General features: G+C 40.5%; 2 protein-coding genes across 3 annotated transcripts in view; both read left to right on the top strand.

Moving 5' to 3' along the window:
- LOC120528441 (zinc finger protein 260-like) overlaps positions 1–20,659 on the top strand; it is a 413,573-nt gene that overhangs the window by 286,006 nt on the left and 106,908 nt on the right. The window lies entirely within an intron of this gene.
- LOC120529026 (gastrula zinc finger protein XlCGF49.1-like) lies at positions 8,991–10,111 on the top strand. Its single transcript, XM_039753086.1, has 2 exons — positions 8,991–9,600; positions 9,960–10,111. Exons 1-2 carry the CDS (start codon positions 8,991–8,993, stop codon positions 10,109–10,111), a joined length of 762 nt encoding a protein of 253 aa, XP_039609020.1.

Genomic DNA, 20,659 nt, shown 5'->3' with positions numbered 1-20,659 from the left:
AGTGTTGGGGATTGAGCTCTATGTGGAAGAGGAGGCGGCACAGCAAATCGCACCTTCGCGAGTTTATTGTGAATGACGCGAGTCGCGCACTTTTACCTGCTGATACGTAAATTTATTTTTCGGTCAGTGTCCCGTGAAATGTAATGCTAAATCTAATTTGGCGGAGGCGCGTTAAGTCGGGATTGCTTCTGCTCTCTTCGTGCTCGTGCACTTCTCCGCGCCGTTTCTCCTTTTGATTTCGCGCATGCTCCAAACTATGGTGTCCGTCGGGCGCGCGCTTGTTCAGCCGCTCACTCAAGCACGGCCCCGTCGTTCATTTCTGATTTTTCTCGAGCTCTGCGTGTTTTTTGTTTTTTTACCTTTATCTTCTAAAGTCGCCATCGCAAAACTTTAGGAAAGTGGCGTTGAACGATGTAACTTCACTGGGCGCGTTCAGGTTTCATTTCCACCGGTTTCTCTTGTAAATGGTACTTTCTTATCAGGAAAGATGCTCGTGCGGTTTCACTGTAACGGATGGACTTTGATTTGTTAAATGAGAAATAAAAAACACAAACATTACTGAAGCTAGTGCTGCTGGAGGGGAACAGCAAATTCTACATCTGGCATGGCGTTACGAGTACATTTTTCTGATATTTTAAACAGTATTGTTTTATTTAATGTCTTTTATCCTTTACAACTACTTTCAATATCTCTGTACACTTTGATACTTTAGCTTACTAGAGATGGCCGTGTTAAATGAAGAACAGGACTCAAGCCACTCGGGCTGCTTGTGTCGGACCATATGAAGCCAACAAAATACAAAATGTGAAAGCTGCAGAGCTCAACAGAGCCGCGACTCGACTATTATGGGCTGGAGCTCAACTGTCTGTCCTCATTGTTTAACACTAGAATTACAAGAGTCTACGAAAAAATCCGGCCCACCTTAAAACCGTTCTCACTTCTCTGCCACCGTCTTTTGTCTTCTAAATGTGCCGATTAGGACGAGCAGCAAGTAGCCGGCTATTCCACCCCCCAGCGTCGCAGAACGTTCATTAAGTTCTCCCAGCTCATGCCTTGTTTGATTATCTGGGAGTGACTCAACTGCTGGAGTTTTAGAGTGGAAATAAGAGATCGTTATTTGGAACACATGCATTTCATGTGTGTTCTGTTTCTACAGTAATCTGTGTAAACACATAGTTAAAACAGAAACTTTTCCATATTTTAATAATAAATGTTATAAAATGTAGGCGTAAACTATAGAATATATAAAACATAATTTCTAAATATCAAATAAACACTATTACAGAAGGATCGAGAATGTTGCAATAGGTTCTTTGGCGTAGCGCTAAGATTTGGTTCTTAAAGCCCGGCATGCTTACAGTGTCTCAGAGATCCGAGTTCGATTCCCCGCTGGGTTGGAAGTGTTATTATTTTTTTTTTTTAACCTTCCCCACTCTGCCTAAATGCAAGCGTCTGCTTTCTGTGTGCTGGGACTTTTTTTTTCTTTTTTCTTAAGTAAATCGTTAAGTTTAAAATGTCGATCGCGGTTATTTCTGTTGATTAATTCATGCTCTCATTCATTATGGCTAATACTGTTATCAAGTGGTCGCTGTTTTTGCCTGTTGTATACAATCTATCTAGCGTCTTTATCAGAGTCCTCTGTCTTTTCGTAGACTCTGGTAATTCTAGTGTTAAAGTGTTCGGGTCAGCCATGGGGGACTGAGAAGGGGCCACAGTGGTCACAAATAAGGGGACAAACCGACAGACGGCATTTACTGCGAGTGCAGGGCTTTGGAAATTAGAGGCGGTTGGTAACATATTTTGTTAGTTTAAAATATGAACGTTTTTTTTTTTTACTTCGTCTGTTTTCGAGCCTGGTGCGGAGGTCGCTAAAGTTTGTCAAAATATGCCAGACAATATCATAATTAGATTAATTACAGATAGCGGGGACAGTGGAAGCACCTTTTTATATATCTATTTTTTTTATTCTTGTCTTCTCGACTAGGCTAGACTGTTGTTGTGCTGTGAACTTTTGTATGTAAGTTGATAAATATGTTGTATGTCTTTATTTGTGATATTAGTGTTTCATTGGTGAGAAGCTTTCCTGTTTAAAGACCCCCTCACCCCCCACAGTCTTTAGGACTGACTGAGGAATTTGATGGCCGAGTTGGTTGAACTGCTTCTAACCGGTTTGGCAAGTGACTCTCTGCAGGACAAGAAGACCACCCAGTTGGAGAGCATCAGATTTTCAGATGGCCCTGGGGTGGGGATGTGCTGTGTGTGTGATGGAGCATCAGAGCAGCTTTGGCAGGAGTGACTGCTTGGAAGAATCTCCTTGTAGATTTCTTGGTGTGTATGTCGCTTCATTGAGCCTTACAAATTCCAGTCACACAGTCGAAGTGATCACAACCTTCATGACAAACCTAAAAATGTCCCTGCCCTTTTTAAGGACATTTTACTGAACATCCATCCTGTAATCCACTGTAAAAAACCTACGACTGTTCAGTGTGCTGCTTAGGTGTCGCCTGCTGCACGACTGCACTTGGGTCTCCATCTGGGGGTCTCGCTGTGTGGTGGGTGTGACAGCTCACTGTAATCAGCACCTGCTCCCACCATTGGCATTTCAGCTGGCACCACTTCTGTTTCAGTGCCACATCGTGTCTTTACAATATTTAAAAAAAAAAAAATCACTTGTTTGGTGGAAAGCAAAACTTTTCCATCTCCAAATATGAAAGTTCTGCTGCTTGAAATGTTTGAGATCCTCAGCTTTGTGACTTCATTCTGGTCAGGCTGACTGATGTCGTTGTCTAAGCATTTCTCTCCATAGACTGTGAGTGTGCAAGTAGAATCAATTACCGCTAATCCTAAAGATTCAACCGAAACACCAAATGTGTCTGAGTTTGATTCCTTTGTAAATAACGTCCTGTTTCATTCTTCACAGTCCTCTGTATTTTCCAGCCTCCTCTGTTATTATCACCTGTTCATTTATTTTTCTGTATTCTTTAGCCCAGTGCTCTGACGATAATGCATTTTGATCTCCTGCCATATTTGTCTAACAGATTATTGACTGACAGTGGCGACTTCTTCTGGCTGTGTTGTGAATGCCACCTGTTGTGTTGTCTCTGACTGGTGACATACATAGTTTCATGTGTGACAGTAATGCCCATTGTTACCAGACTGGACTTTTCTCCAAAAATTCTCATTAGCGCCAATTTCATTGAAGCAAAAGTGAGTGCCATCCATGCTGTTAATGCCAACTGCCTTTGGTTTGTATCTAAAGACGCCGTGTCCAGCAGCTTAAAAGTTCACAGAGTGTCAGGGACAGCCATGTTATATCTACACATGCAGGTCACTCCATGTCATGTCATCACACTTAAGGACCTCATCGTCACATAATTTAATGAGACTTGGCCTGCTGATTTGGTCATCTGAGTGACCCATGGAACTGAAATTGCACGTGTCTTGGATCAACAATAATAAAGAGATTTAAGATAACAAAGTCTATAGGTTGTGAAAATACTATGCTGTCCACAAAATGATAAAATGACCATGTTATGTGTTATCGTATTAAAATGTGAATAGCAAGAAAACCTATATTTTAAAATTGACCAATTGTTTACTAAAGCTACCTTATAATATCATGAACATCTCCAGAAAATTTCTTTATTGATAAAATCTTTGATGATGAGTGACATGATCTGATGAGGACTTTCCCATTAGGAGTATCTCTGCTCCAAATCGATGATCTAATCCACCACAGAAACTGCACTCGCCCTTTTAACTCTTTAAAATCTGAATAGCCTCATAGATACGATCCTTTTTCTCCTTTAAACACAACATCAAGCGTTTCTATCAGAATAGTCACACCTTCATCTTTGTTCAGGTCTTCTGCTCAAATTGACATCTCAATGCTGTCCCTGTAAGCGACAGTCCAACCCCAAATGTGTTTTTTATTTCTAATGTCAGTAACCCGTGTCCATATTAAATCTTCATTTTTCCAGCTCTCGTATTTCTTTCTCTTGTCAAATGCAGGCAGGATTCTATAATTAGCAGCCATCCTCTACTATGAATGTTAAACTTAAATAAAAACACAACACCTTTGATGTTAGCCACACACTTTTATTCTTCTCTCCCATAAAACACACCCGTCACGAGTAACCTCCTACAAACCCACTCTCCTCAAACCCCGAATGTCCTACTCCCAGTCGGGATGCAGTCCTGTAATCCCACAAATAGGAGCACATATATAAGATATAGAATATAACAACTTAACAGAATGAAGCTCCCGATGTGCAGTTCAAGTCCAGCGAGAATATCCAACAAAGCCCTAAATATGACGTCTTTAACTAACCTGCCGTGTTGTCACATCATGGTGGGACTGAAATGTATGCAAATCCCCTTTAATGAAGGTTTGTAATGCACTTTGATCACATCTGAATGGTTGGATTTGTAAATTTAAACTATGAGGCAGAGAAGGAAGTCAAGAAAAATATGTCTTTGAACTAAACTTCATGGAGGGCACTGTGACCATGAAGTGTGCTCATTATTTTTACTGACTTTATGAAATTAAATCTACACTTTTGTTTTCACAGGGTTTTTCTGTTTCACATGGCCATACACTGAGGTGTTTAATGGCCTCCAGCTCAGGGCTGTCCATGTGAGAAGTGAATCTGAGAAGAGAACAGCAGACACTTAAAGAGAGAGAAGAGTTTCCCACAGAGCATGGCCTCTACCAAAGAAGATGGCGTGGATGAAAGAACTGTAGACATTAAAGAAGAGGACTGTGAGCAGATCACACCAGATGATGTTTGTGTGAAGCTGGAGGATCACGAAGAAAGAATTTCAGTTTTTAAAGAGGAGGAGGAGTGCAAGGGGGTGACTGCTGCCATTAAAGCTGAGGATTTGAATGAGTTCTCCGGTGGTCTTGAACTTCAAAAATATGAAACTGAGGATATTTTCAAGCAAGAGGCCTGTGAAGAATCTATATCCAATTTACAACACTGGTCCACTAATACGGGACAACTGGCTACGCAGGAGAATTCTGTAAAGCTGAAATCAGAGTTACCGGAGTCTGAAGAGAAAATCACTGAGGGAAATGGGAGAGAAGGAGAAGAGTCACCTGGGAGTGTTGGAATAAGTGAGTAATGTGATTAAATATAAAAGAGAGAGAGCAGTTATAAATTCTAACGGTAGGTGATTTGATGTTTTTAGAAGATTGAAATGAGAGATGAAAACACTGTTAATTAAACTTGGATAAAGACCACCTGCTTGGGCCCATGATATCAAACAATAGCTTACCTAATAAATGATACATTAAAAAATTTGGGTGAATACAGAAAAACTCTAAAGTGTTGAGCGCATGACATGAAGCTGTGACGTATGTTAGGGCAACAGCACATTATGTTCAATGAGAATATCAAAAGTCATATTTTGTTAAAGACGTATATTTCTTAAATTGTGTGACAGTTAAAGCAGAAATGTCCACAAAAAGAAAGAAATAAGTAAGAATAAAATTCTCCCCCCTGTGCACTAAACAAGAGTGAATTTGCTCAAGCCAGTGCACACCTAATATGTGCCTCATCTTTCAAGAGCTCCTTGTATGAGCCATGATGACATTCAGGGTGTCTCTGGGTTTTTATTCAGCATCTTGTGTTCTGCTCTCAGCCTGAACTTGCTGGGGTTGCATGGACTGGAAAAGTTTGCCCTGGTGTGAAGTCTTCACTTGGAGATGATCTTGGGCCCTTCCGTCTCTCACAGTCACATCGGGTCAATTTGGAGTCACCACTCCACCTAACCTGAATGTTTTTGGGGATGAGGGGAAGAAACAGAATAACTAGAAATGCCATTCAGAGTCACTGTGTAGAACAACTGTGGGCAGGATTTGACCCCAGGACACCTGAACAGTAAAGCAGCTGTTCTAAACACTGTGCCCCCCTAACACAAGCAGACATGTTTGTGTGTTTGTTTTATACAACAGATAAGGATCTATTGGATATTTCAGATTTGCAATTATCTGTGAAATACAGTACAGGCCAAAAGTTTGGACACACCTCCTCATTCAATGTGTTCTCTTTATTTTCATGACCATTTACATTGGTAGATTCTCACTGAAGGCATCAAAACTATGAATGAACACATGTGGAGTTACGTACTTAACAAAAAAAGGTGAAATAACTGAAAACATGTTTTATATTCTAGTTTCTTCAAAATAGCCACCCTTTGCTCTGATTACTGCTTTGCACACTCTTGGCATTCTCTCGATGAGCTTCAACAGGTAGTCACCTGAAATGCTTTTCACTTCACAGGTGTGCCTTATCCGGGTTATTTAGTGGAATTTCTAGCTTTATCAATGGGGTTGGGACCAGCAGTTGTGTTGTGCAGAAGTCAGGTTAGTTGGACGATCATTTATTTTTCAACAGGACAATGACCCCAAACACACCTCCAGGCTGTGTAAGGGCTATTTGACCAAGAAGGAGAGTGATGGAGTGCTGTAAATGGTCATGAAAATAAAGAAAACACATTGAAGGAGGAGGTGTGTCCAAACATTTGGCCTGCACTGTATGTGTCCTTTTGCCATTGTAAAATTTCGGGAAAACACCATTATGATGATGATATCTGTTGCAGAATTTGTAACTGTGTAGTGACTATTCACATTCAATACTTATTATGGATTATTGTATTTTATTTAGGTCTGAAACTAAGCTTGTACCATTCTACCCAACAAGTCAATAAGAGGGCTGATTACAATTTCTAACTAAACGACGTCCACTTGATAATGATTTATATTTATGTACCAGCTCAGTAAAACTCTGCATCCCTTTCCTCCTATTTACATACACATTCTGTTAAAGGATTATAAAAGGGATTTTAGTTAAAAAATCTATCCATCCCACTATATCCTAACTACAGGGTCCTGCTGGACCCAATCCCAGCCAATACAGGGCACAAGGCAGGAAACAAAACCAGGCAGGTTGCCAGCCCACTGCAGGGGACACACACACCCACACACTCGGGACAATTTAGAATCGCCAGTGCACCTAACCTGCATGCCTTTAGACTGTGGGAGGAAACCGGAGTTCCCGGAGGAAACCCACGCAGACACGGGGAGAACATGCAAACCCACGCAGGGAGAACCCGGGAAGCGAACCCAGGTCTTTTAACTGCTAGGCAGCAGCACTACCCACAGCACCACCTTGTCGCCCTTAAAAAATCTAATGCCTGCTTAATTAATTGTACAAATAAATCAGTCAACAAACACTCACTGGCAGATGGGATTGTGGATCTAAATGATCTACAAGGTGACATCTTCCAGAACTGAAAGCGGCTGGTTGTCAAGGCTTACGAATTCCACTGGTTTTGTTGTCACAGTAAGTCTTTGGCGTTCTTGATGTCAGTATTATAAGGCTGAGTTTTCTAAGTGCTGCCATTATTGCAGGCTGAGTGGGAGTAGGTGACTGAGCTTGACTAAGCTTGCTGGTCACCTCAGCCTTTGAACAGCTCGTTCTTCACACCAGTCCCTTTAGTGTTGACTTCTCAGATGCTGAATAAGGTTTGTATTGTTGAAAGTGTTAGCAGAGAATCCTCCAGGACTGACTTTTCTTTACACAAATATTACAAACTGCAAATTTGTTATCTCTTTTAGGAAGGCAATACAATTATTAGACTGGCAAAGATGTGTTGTTGTATTTTGGTAATGTTGGAACTTTGTCTTGCATGTTTTTTATCATTCAAGTTAATTTGTTGATCATCAGTCAAGTCATTTGGAGTGAAAATTGGCTGATTTTGATTTGTGATCGATTGATCAGATCAGGCCTGTCTTTCACATATGAGAGAAAGGTGGAGAAATTGAACAGACAGCAGCAGAACATGTAAAGACCACACATGGAGTGGCCAGACCATAAATGGCACCTCAGTGTGAGGAAGGAACTCCAACCAGTGTGCCACCACTTTACTTGTACTGTTTCATTTATTTTAAAAGGCAGGTACTGCTTAGGAATTTGGACACAAACCCTGAAGTTGCAGGTTCAAATTCAGCTATTGACACCATGTGACCACAAGCAAGTCATGTGATTTGTCTGTGCTCCAGTTGGAAGAACAATAGAAATTTATTCAACTGTGTCTCAAATGTTGTAAGTCGCTTTGGATTATGGTGTCAGGAAGGTTAATAATTTTTATTACTATTTAATTTAATATTGTTTCTTTGTATCAGTATACTGCTGCTGGATTATGTGAATTTCCCCTTGGGATTAATAAAGTATCTATCTATCTATCTATCTAATAGTTAAAATGTTTGTGTTATTTCAGATTTACAGAATAATGGCAACTTCTCTCCACCTTCATTTGGTCAGCCCTGTCTTCAATACAAAGAGAAAGGTATGAAGAAATCATCAAGAGGATCAGAGAACCTGGCAGCAGCCTTTTCCCAGTGCAGTTCTCTCCCTGCAACACAGACTGAAACCATCAAAACTGATCAGCAGCAAGTGGAGAAAGAAATCCAAATTCTTACTGGAAAAAAATGTTTGAAACATGGGGAACAATTCACACAGAAAAGTGATCTTAATAAGGATATGAAGAATCATACTGGAAAAAAAACATATTTTTGTCATGAATGTGGCAATGGATTCTCAAAGAAAAGCAGTTTTCAGAGGCACAGAAAAATCCACACAGGAGAAAAACCTCATTGCTGTCCAGAATGTGGAACATTGTTCTCAAGAAGAAGCCATCTTCAGAGGCACACAAGAATCCACACAGGAGAAAAACCTCATTGCTGTTCAGATTGTGGTAAGTCGTTCTCACGTCTAAGCTATCTTCAGAAACACAGAAGAACCCACACAGGAGAAAAACCTTATTGTTGTCCAGAATGTGGCAAACAATATTCTGACAAACTCAGTTTTCAAAGGCACACACAAATTCATACTGGAGAGAAGCCATATTGCTGTTCTCAATGTGGAAAAAGATATTTCGACATTAATAGTTTTCAACGACACACACAAACTCACACTGAAGATAAAATGCAGTATGTATGTTCTAAATGTGGTAAAGGTTATACAAACCAGAACAGTCTTTATAGGCACAGCAAAATCCATACTGTAGAAAAATCGCATTGCTGTTCTGAATGTGGAAAACGATTCTTAGATTTATTCTCACTTCAGTGCCACATCAGAACTCATACTGGAGAGAAACCTTTTTGTTGTCCTGAATGTGATAAGCAGTTCTCACAACAAAGCACCCTACAGAGTCACATCAGAGTTCACACCGGAGAAAAACCTCACCAATGCATGGAATGTGGCAAACGATTCTCACGCATCAATTCCCTTAATAATCATAGGAGAAGTCATACTGGAGAGAAGCCTTATAGTTGTTCTGAATGTGGAATGCGATTCTCATATAACAGCTCTCTTCACAATCATAAAGGAATTCATTCTGTTAAGAAACAAAGCTGTTCTGAATGTGGCAAGCTTTTCTCAGACAGCAGGAGTCTTAAGGACCACATGAGAATTCACTCTGGAGAGAAACCCCATTGCTGTCCAGAATGTGGCAAACAATTCTCTCGTCAAAAGACACTTAAGAGCCATAGAATGATCCACACTGGAGAGAAGCCTTACACCTGTTCTGAATGTGGTAAAGGGTACTCTTCTAAAAAAAGTTTTTGGAGACACACACAAAGTCATATTGGAGTAAAGTCTTTCCCATAAATGTCAAATAATCTTTCCATTGACTCCTCAACCAAAACAATTAAAGAAAAATCTTCTAAATGAGATAAGAGACTCCAGTTGAAAGAAATGAATAAGTACATAAGAATAGTGGAGAAAACACTGAAAGTGTTAAATAGATCCTAGATGTAAGGTAACCTCATAGCCACATATGAATCCACACTGGAATACAACACATATTTCATAAACAGGAAGAATCTTCTTCAACAACTTGAAGGTGCAGGAAAAAAACTCATTGTTGTCCTAAATGTGTTAAACGCTTTTCAGACATCAGTGGCCTCTTAGCTGATCTGGATGTTGAATGTGGTCCTCCTGTATCAGCTGTGATCAGCAACACAAAAGACTTCATGAAGGACTTGGAAACTACTACCAGGACGTCAGCCATACAGGGACTGATCATCTCTGCACCAATGCTGTGACATAAGATGGTGAACAATACAAATACCAGACAACAGAGTGAGGTAGCAACAGTACTGTGTGGTGATAACAACTTCAGCCACAGAACACAACTGAAAAAGTTCAATGTAATAATAAAAAATGAAGAAATCAAATCCAGAGTGCAGTACCAACTACCAGGAGGTGCCACTGACAAAAAGGGGAATATTTTTGTGTCCGATCTTTGGAGATGGGGTCTCATCTGAGTAGCTATGAACTTGTACCATTTCTAGAATGTCATATGATGACTGATGTCTGGGTTGAGTGCAGACAGCCGTTCTTAACCCTAATAATGAAGAAGTCATTTAGTGACGTCAGCTGACAGCCAATGCTGTCCAATCAGATACTGGGGAGGGTCACTCGAGGAGGACAGGAGACTAAAAAGAGAGCCGTCACATGACAGACCAATGTAGAGGGGCTTTATAACACTTTTACACTAATATAGTTTATCATTTATAAATGATAAGAGTCTTTACAAACCAAAAACATTCATTGTCTGTTTGTCAAGGGTGAGTCCAAAAGTGGGAATTTAAGAAGATCTAAATACAAATAAAATGAAACATTCAGGGTTCAAAAGAAATGCTTAAGACCTGAAGAGCCATTCACAACAGCATGCTAGGGTTAGCACAGGGGGCCACAGTTGTGAAGAATATAAATTAATGTATAGAAGGAATATTATTTAAAATGATAATAATAATGTTATGAGATATGGGACACCATAATGAATACAGAACACAATGAAAATGAAATGAACTGATTTTATTTTCTGACATATAGGATGAAAAGGGAAGTCAAAGCAGAAACACACAGGGATTTCTGCTGCCCCAGCTGTTCATTTGATAAAATAACCTAAAAATATAACGGATGTCACTTTGCTACATGTCAGTATATCCTGGGGTGGTGTGTGAAGGACGCTCTATACTCCAAATGTGTTGATTCAGGTTTCAGTTTGAGTTCAGTTGTTCGGTTGTTTGTTTACTTGAGCACCAGAACAGTTCAAAAGAATCGAGACAGAGCAAAAACAATAAAACTAAATCATTACAGCATCACATCGTTCACCCGCAATTTGCTGCAATTAAAGATTGTTAAAGCCCATGTAAATTATTTGACATGTTATTTTATGTAATAAAAAGGCACATTAATACAAAACCGGCAATTTTTTGTCACCCACTCAGAACTGGTACCCGGTGCAGGCCGCAGCCGCCGCACCCACCTTCCTACGCCACTGCCTAATGTTTCTTCATGTCGAGACTACAAGCTGGAGGCCACAGGAGCTCAATAAACTCCAACAGCATGATGGACGATTAGAAAGCTCTGCTTTGAGAGAGTGTCAGCTACACAAAGCTTTGGCTTCATTTACTTGGCAAAACACTCCAAAAAGCAGAAGTGGCCCCTTCTGTTCCCCCACCACTGAAGGTCAAATTTCACCCCCTCACTAATCACAGTTGGTTCACTCTACTTGGACTTTCTGTATTTTGTAAGTTAATGTTTCATTTTTTGGCCACACTCTTTTTACATTTCATGTCATTGATGTTCTCAAATGTGTGAGTATAGCTTGACTCTTACAAGGACTTATCTAAAAAGGGTACATTGGCCATGAAAAGCAAGAAGATAGAAAAATATAAAAAGTGGAAACCACAAAATGAAGAGGTGACATCGATGAAATACGTTCAGTGGCAGAGGTGACGTGGACAAAATCAGAAAGGACAGCACAGAAAAGGCAGGTACTGACTGAAAACAAAAGAAGAAAGCTGATTGGTGGAAAGACCTGTCAGTCACTCCTGAGTGGACTGTTGAGGACAGCCATGGCATGCGGACTTCAAAGTTCATGTGTTGTTGATTTCAAATCTGTGACCATGCACTGAATAAGTCTGTTATTTATTGGTTAGCATGTTCTGAAACTGTAATGTCATCACAAAGATCACACAAACACGTAATGTGACATTTGTGATCAATCACCCTGTAGCACATTTAGAGTTTGGGACTGGAGCACAAAGTGGATGGCACTCTGAGAAGGACAGACTTGTAAGACATGAACAAAACCAGCTGCCCTCCCTGGTCTGTCTTCATTCAGAAGGACTCACCTGAGTGGTGGGGTTGTTCTGCGGCGCTCCTGTTCGCCGACATTTCATCAGCTTGCTTTCTGTGTTTCATCAGATAACCAGCAGAGTTAATCAAAAATGAGTCAGGCCTGTGTGAACAATGTGAACGTTCTTGACATTTGGTTTTTCTTTAAATATTTTTTCTGCTTCTTTACTTTGAGTTCTTGGAGGCCTTGTACATTAGAGATTATTAATACATGAGCATTTGGTGTTAATAAGGAATTGAAAATTAATAAATTGTTTTATTGCTAAATTGTAAGTGTGGCCTGTTGCCATTTTGTAGCTTTATCCTTCTTGACTGTGTTGCTAGGACGTGTTGCACTGTTGCCTCCCTAGAATTAAGTGCCACATCACCGACGCTCGGCCTCACAGCCTTCATCACACGTGAGGCAGAATCCAAGATTGCTAATCCAACTGTTAATCCCATTCCCGCTTTGCCAGTCCCTTGGCTGTGTGTGTATCGAGGTGTATGGCTGATTAAACCTCTCCTCAAGAAGTCTACAGCACCGGTCAGATGAAGAACTTGATGCTTTGGGTTTAGACATAAAACTGAGAATAGCTCATACTGGATATGCTGTAGACGAGTGAAAGGGTGTCCGGTGGGATATACTGAGGTAATAAGGTAAGACACGTTCATTGTCATTTTATCTTTTAATATTTTTTTTTGCCTTTGTTAAATAAGGTACAATATTGTGCTGTTTTGGTAGATAGATGGCTTCTCCTGAATGGTAACTCTTCATTACTCACACACGCCTGCTTACCATCACCATTTTCAAAAACACACAAGGCACATGGAGACTTGACTGTTTCCTTGTTTAATTTATATCGGGGGAGTCCAGCGTTGATCCTGGAGGGCTGCAGGTTTTCATTCTAAGCATTTTCTTAATTAATGACCCATTCTTTCTGCTAATTAACTTTTTTCCACTTCATTTTAATTGACTTGCTATTTATGACTTAGACCCCTTGTCTGTTTCTTTTATTCCTTAATAAACAACCAACCAGTAATGAAATACAAAATGACCCAACAGATGACCAGATAACCTTTGCTGTCATACAGTATCAGAAAATAAAAAAAGATGAAGGTCTCGGTGACGCTGATCTGCTTTCTGTTGCAGTCAAACGAGAGCACAGCCATGGAATTAAATAACGAGTTCAATTAACAACAACAATCGGCTTCTAATTAAGAAACTGGTTAGAGTGAAACTGGTGCAAGTTTAACACCCCAACTGGTCATATTGATACCTCCTGGCTGGTCAATCGTTGGTGTAGCCCTCCCACCATTTAACTAGCACATCACCTATGACCTAGGATGAAATTTCACTGGTGAGATCCACATTAAACACCTCGCAATACATTTTAATAACCAATGGGTCCAATGAAAACAATTATTATTTAGAATTGTTGCACTATTTCAAAGTAATGATTTTTAAACACTCACTCCTTTATTATTAATTATTTGAATGCAACCACCATGTAAGCACTTCACACAATCATGGATAGAAAACAACAAACAAACAAACAAACAAACAAAACATAAAACACATTTATTTAAACACACCGCTTATGGGATATTATCACAGTTCAACTTAAATTTGAGTTTCAGCACAAGTAAGGTTCACACATAGAAATCAACAATAAATATATAGGTATATATAAAATAAACTCGTTGGCGCACTTAGTTGGAGCTGATATGCAGTACATAACTTCACGTGTACTCACGGTGTCCTTCCAGAACTTTCCCCCACACGTCTCATTTTCCTCCTTGGTTAAACACAGGACTCTCACAGCTCCGTCTGGGATGACGCCAGCAGTTTCGTCTTGATGCGGAATTTATTTGCGTTCCCTGATTAGTTGTTGCCTCCTGTGATATTTCTGACACTGCTTATTTGCATTTTCTCCTTCTGGGATAAATCATGTCAGACGTATTGCATGCCAGCTGTGCCCTCTGTGGAATGCAGCTGTGGCGGTCCTCCAAAAAGTCCTTATCACCGAGCTCTGTATCGCTTAAAAAAGGGAGAGCGCGTGACTGTGCAGCCGCATTTTTTTTTTTTTTCCTCTTCAACAGGTGAGGCGTGAACCTCTTGGCGCGCGAGTTCCGTTCCCGCTCTCCCACAGCGCCGAAAGCCGCGCGCGCTCTTAGCATCAAATAAACACTTCTGAGTTTACGATTATACTCAGCTAAGAGGGTGCTACATTGGTTCACGTCACATCTCATTTTTATTTGGCTGCCATTTAAGGAAAAAAAGAAACAATTCAGAGGATTCTTCAATTAACAAAGGCAAGGGAAGAGAAAAGAACTCAATTAACAGAAGAAATCGGTTACTGATTAAGAAAGTGTCAGGAAGGAAAAACTGCAGCCACTGCAGCCCTGTGAGGTCAGAGTTGAACACCCCTTATTTAGATCAGGTATCAGCAAGAGTGAAAGGGAAGGTCTACAGGATGGTAGTGAGACCGGCTATGTTATATGGGCAGGAGATGAATACAGCCAAACTGAGTTACTGGTCAGAGAGGTGACTGAGAACCCAATCGTCACTCTAAGAGAGCTTCAGAAGTCCTCTACTGAGATAGGAGACTCTGTCAGAAGAATTACCATCTCAGCAGGACTCCATCAGTAAGGTGTTCATGGTTGAGTGTTTAATGGAACGCTCTCGACAGTTTAGAGGACTCTGAGGACATGAAGAGACTCTCTGGTCTGATGAGACTCACTGAACAAGAGCAGGCACTGCTCATCACCTGCCTAATACCATCATTAAGATGAAGAGTGGAGGTGGCAGCATCATACCAGGGGGACAGGGAGAAGGGACAGAATGTAGAGAAGGAGGACTGCAGCCAAACACAGAGAGGTCCTTGAAGATGACCTGCTGCAGAGTGGGCTGACAGTTCAATGACCTGAAGCAAAGAGCCAAGACAATGATAGAGTGGCTTCAGGACAAGAGTGTCCTTGAGTGGTCCTGGTTTAGACCTCATCAACTGAGCGATTCACTCTCTGAAGAAGATCCAGAAGTTAAAATCTGTGCAGTCAACATGACACGAATAGAGGAGGTGACTGAGCTCCACAATAAACTCATCGCTTACTTTTCAGAATGTTAACGCTTGAAGAAATCAGAGGCTTGGCTCTTCAAGTTTAAAGATTTAAAATGAAAGAAAACATTTCAAGTAGAAGTCAGCCAATCTAAAGGTAACCCAGAAGAACAAGAAACACTCGCCGTCGAGCACATGAAGAGGTCCAAACTGATGGTAACCGGGGCCGGCTGTACGCTGGGGTAAGAGGGGGCAATGCCCCCTTAAACAAACGTCCTGCCCCCTTAAATCAAACTTTTAGAAGTTGAGAAACAAAATAATAGATTACCCACAAACTGAATATGGACAAGATTTACTAAAGTAGCTGAAAAATCCAGTGGAAAAGGTACAAATGAGATGATATGTTTCACCTCTTGTTCGCTCTTTCCCTCCGTGCTCTTTTTGTCCGCAGCTCACACAGCGCTCAGCAGAGAGCCCCAACTCATCCTCCCCCCAGCCAAACATCCAATCGCTGTTAATATGCAAATGACCCGGTGTCAGGTTTCTCAGTAGGCAGGGCAGAGCAAAATGAGTTTGTCAACAGCGGGGGGCCTTAAGGAAGCAGCAAATCTCTGTCGTCAAAATCATAGCGACTTGTGAGATAATTAACAACAACTAAAAAATACATCTATATTTGTACATTCATGGGGGACTAGTCCATTGTTCTTTTCACAGTTTCAGTCTGGTAGAGAAGTGTTTCTGTCTGTCAGACCCAAACACAAAAGCCCCGCCCCAGCTTTCAACTCTGCACTCAACAGTTTTCTCATTTCATATACTGATGTAATCCCAGCGATTTTAGTAAAGCTTATTCACTTTCCATCCCAGCTTCCAGCAGCTCACAAAGGGAAAGTTAATGCTGTGAGATGCATCCTTTCTTCCAAGCTTTTAAAAAGTGTGGCGCTGCTGCTGCCTATACCAATAGCAGTAGCAATGATGCTGCTCAAAAAATGTTCAAAGGAAACAGACCTGTCCACTGTCTGTAAACTCCGGCAGGAGTACAAGGAAGCCTTTCCTGAGTTGCATAAATTGTTCGTAACAGCCCTGGTCATTGGTGTGTCTTCACCATCGTGTGAGAGTTCCTTCTCCACTTTGTCACGGGTCCTAACCCCCTATCGTCGCACCATGTTACATAAAAGAAAGAGGAATTTGGTGATCTTGGCCCATGAGAAGTCAATAACAAATAACTTGGATATGGATGAATTTGGAAGAGTTTTTGCAAAGGGAAACAGGAGACTGTTGCTGTAGAGTGGATTGAGGAGAAAGGAGAGCGGAGCTGTTCAGTTGCAAACAGAGAGTTCAGTGGCTTACAAAACAAACAAGGTTAAAACAAGACAAACAAAGAAAAAAAAAGAAGAAAAAAGTTCAAATGTTCTGTTCTAAATCTGTTGTGTTCTACAAATTAGTTTGAGAATTGTAGGGAAAGACATGGTGAATCTTTTTTTTTAAATTACGATGCCAAACCTTTTTAGTTTTGTAAATATTGGCTATATTTAAAGGTCTTATTTTATTCTTAATTTATTTTGCAAATTTATTTGAGAATTAGGCCATCAAATTAAGATAAATTTTATGTTGTTGGTTGTAAAGATCTGGATGGATATTTTATTTTATTTTTTTTTTTATTCTATTTTTCAGTTTTATTTTTCAAGACGGGCACTGCTGCCTCCCAGTTAGGAGACCCGGGTTCACTTTCCGAGTTTTCATGTTCTCCCCGTGTCTGCGTGGGTTTCCTCCGGGTGCTCCGGTTTCCTCCCACAGTCCAAAGGCATGCAGGTTAGGTGGATTGGTGATTCTAAATTGTGGGTGTGTGTGTCCTGCGGTGGGTTGGCTCCCTGCCCGGGATTGGTTCCTGCCTTGTGCCCTGTGTTGGCTGGGATTGGCTTCAGCAGACCCCTGTGTTCGGATTCAACGGGTTGGAAAATGGATGGATGGATTTTCAAGACTTGGTGAATTGATTTTTTTTTTATAACTTGGCCTACCCTTTTTAGTTTTGTTAATATTGGCAATAGTGAGAAGTGTTATTGTTGGGTTCGAATATATTTGATATAGGCCATCCAATTAAGGTAAATGTCATGTTTTTAGTTGTTATAATCTGATGAGGAATATTTTATTTTATTTTTTGTTGTTTTATTTTTCAGTTTTCCTCCTGAGGGATTGCCACCTTATCGTGGTCAGGCTACTAAGAGGTACACCAGTAGAAGCTTAGCCTTCAGGTGGGACAGGTCTTAGGGTAGAGGCCTGACAAAGTGCAATCCAATTACATGACAAAAACAGTTATCCAGAGCACCCCCACCACCACCCCTTTCCCGCCTCCGTCACCACCATGTGCCCCCTTCACATTTCTGTCTGCCCCCTTAAATATGCCTGTCTAAACCCGATGTCACCAGAAGACTTGGCTGAAGCTGAAACAGAATTTGGTCATTTCAGTCCACGGCAAGAACTTCCAGAAGTATTAAAGGCTTTAAAGAAAAGGGCTTGTGAGATAAAGAACAATCAGATCTTCAAACTGGAGCGAATCATACAAGATGGAGTAGTGAGAGCTGGAGGAAGACTCAGCAAAGCTGCAATGCCAGATGAAGCTGAACATCCTGCAGTTCTACACAAATATTCACATACTGACCTCCTTATATTTCAGCACATTCATAAAGAAATCTGCCATTGTGAGCAGAACTATAAACTGGCACAGCTACACCAGGAATACTGGACACCTCAAGTAAAGTCAACTAACAGATAAATCATTTCAAAATGTCCAACGTGAGAAAATACAATGAGAAAGCAGGGGAACTAAAATGGTAGATTTGCTGAAGATTGTTTGTTTCCTGACCAGCCACTTTTCTCCAATGTCAGAGTTGATTAATTTGGTCCTTCACAAGTTAAAAGATGATGAAGTCAGGTCAGGAGGTGCGGAGTAATCTTCATGTGTCTGACAATCAGAGCTACACACACATAGACGGCACTCAGCTTAGACTCTGATTCTTATATCAACGCCACACACCGATTCACATGTAAAGGAGGAGAAATTAGAATGACACACTCAGATAACGGGACAAACGTCATTGGAGCTGAAAGAGAGCAACGTAAAGCAATTAAAGATCTCGTGCAAGAAGACATCAGCAACGCTGTGATGAAGAAAGAGTTCAATTTTAATGTCTTTAGATGAAGCGTCGCTTAAATGAGTAAGTGTAAATATATAAAAAACAAAAATATCACAGACAGAGCTTACTGAACATTTAAATTATAAAAATTAAAGAAAGGATTAAAATACGCTTATCAGAAAAAAAAAGACAGACATAATAAAACAAAAACCTCAAGTGACCAAAATCCAAAAAACCAAAATGAGAGCAGGAGACCAAAAGGACCACCAAACATCAAAACATAAAGCAGAGCCCACCAGACAGTACAAAGCCCAGTGTTGGGGCGGCTCTTTCATCTGCAGCTTCTTCTTAAATACACCTGGGGGTGGAGATCCAGCTGCAGTGTCAAGTGACCCTGCCCCCTAGGCTCCACATGAAATACAAACAAAAAAAATGTGGGACTACAAAACTAACAAAATACATAAACATGAGAATAATAAAATAAAATATACATCAGCACACCATACATACAACAAAATTAATACAATTTACTAAACAATTCATAAAAAAATAAGAAAAAGATAAAAAAAAAAAGCAGAAACCAAAAATGAACCATCACAGCTGACTTCAGTCCTCAATGCTCTTCAACTTCTTGTGTTGTCCATGAGTGTCAAATTCACCATTTAATGTCCATATTTATTAGTAACTGAACATCTCAGTAGTGTGGGGGGGTGTCAGGCTCAGGTGGGCATACGAGGGCACAGCGGACACACAGGGGCACACGGGGGCACACAGGACACATGACAGAGCACAGACAGATGTGGAATGGAGAGCACTGCTCAGGTCTAAATGATCAATTTCACTGCTAGAATTACAAATCAAATATTCAATCCAAATCAACATCTTATTTGTTACTCACCCCATTGTCTAGAGAATTAAAAGCATATTCTAGAGCTATTAAGAAATGGATCATCAATAAGGAGTGTTATACCTTCATCCTTATTGTTTATTTACCAAACACAATTGGGAGTTTATTGTACAAAATGTAAGCAATTATTAGATTTCTATTTTGTTAATACATAATGATTATAAAAAGATTAATTCAAATAAATGTTCTTTTCCCATAATAAATCTTACATAACCTAACAAAGCTGCACTGTCCTTAAAGCTAATGACAATATTCAGAAATCTCCACTAAATATCCATTTGATCAAACCCAAATCTTTCCTCCCCCTCAGCCTTGCCATTCATTTAATATTGAGAGTGGCCACTAGAGGGGCAGTTTGGCTACAGAAGAATCAGCTCACCTGTCAGCTCTGAAGGTCATGTGACTGTGTGATCGTGTCGCCCTTATTTTGCTCTTAATTCATTTAAATCTTAATTAGTTTTAGATATAATATTTAAAGTTCTTTATTTCAGGTGTTTTATTCTTGTGTTTTTACTTTATTCTTATTTCTTTTACACTGCACTGTATTCTTTTCTTTCCCCTTCACTGCTGACCTTTCCCATGTGTGTAATATGGCGGGTGTCCACTAGAGGGCGCCACTGCACTTCAGTCCCACCCCTCAGTCCTCCTGTTAAAGTCTCCATTCGTCTGACTCTCTGATTGTTTCTCATTCTCTCCTTTCATGTTTCACTGCTCAGGATTTCACTGAATGCTTTCTGCTTTTATCTTTTAGATTTCCTTTTTGTATAAATTGCTGTGTAATATTTAGAGTGGCCACAAGATGCAGTAGTTTGGCGACTGACCAATCAGTGAACCCTTCTGTCCATTCGTTGTCTTTCTTATCTGCTTTTCAATTTCAGGTTTGTGGACAAGGTGGGCCAACCCAGGACGGGGTGCCAGTCCACTGCAAAGCCAAACATGTGCACCCATCACAAGTGTGTGCCAACTGACCAAGAATTAAATTTTGAAGATGTTGGAACTTTCAGGATACCAAAGGTGACAAATCTGGGGACAAGGAGGAGGTGCAGTTTAAAGTTTAATGTAACATCAACTAAAACACCAAACTCTGTCAGTATGGCCGACATCTGACTGACCGGTGTGTCCTTGTCCCAGACATTCACGGTGAATTCATTCTGAAGTGAAGGACCCTTTGAGTGACCAATGAAGGGTCACAAAATGTCTGGTGAGTGGACAACACTCCAGTCTCATCTGTCACTCTCTGCTCCTACATATAGTCACTATTCAAGAGCTCTTGATACTGAGTCTGTATAGCACCTTTCAGTTGTACTGATCCAGTAGGACCACAGGCCTGTCCTACTTAACAGGTGACATTCAGTGACACTTGGGGGCCTT

This window comes from Polypterus senegalus, chromosome 4, assembly GCF_016835505.1.
Source record: "Polypterus senegalus isolate Bchr_013 chromosome 4, ASM1683550v1, whole genome shotgun sequence".
In the NCBI taxonomy this organism is placed as follows: Eukaryota; Metazoa; Chordata; class Cladistia; order Polypteriformes; family Polypteridae; genus Polypterus; species Polypterus senegalus.
The sequence above is the reverse complement of the archived record's forward strand: the minus strand, read 5'-3'. Positions and strand labels throughout refer to the sequence as shown.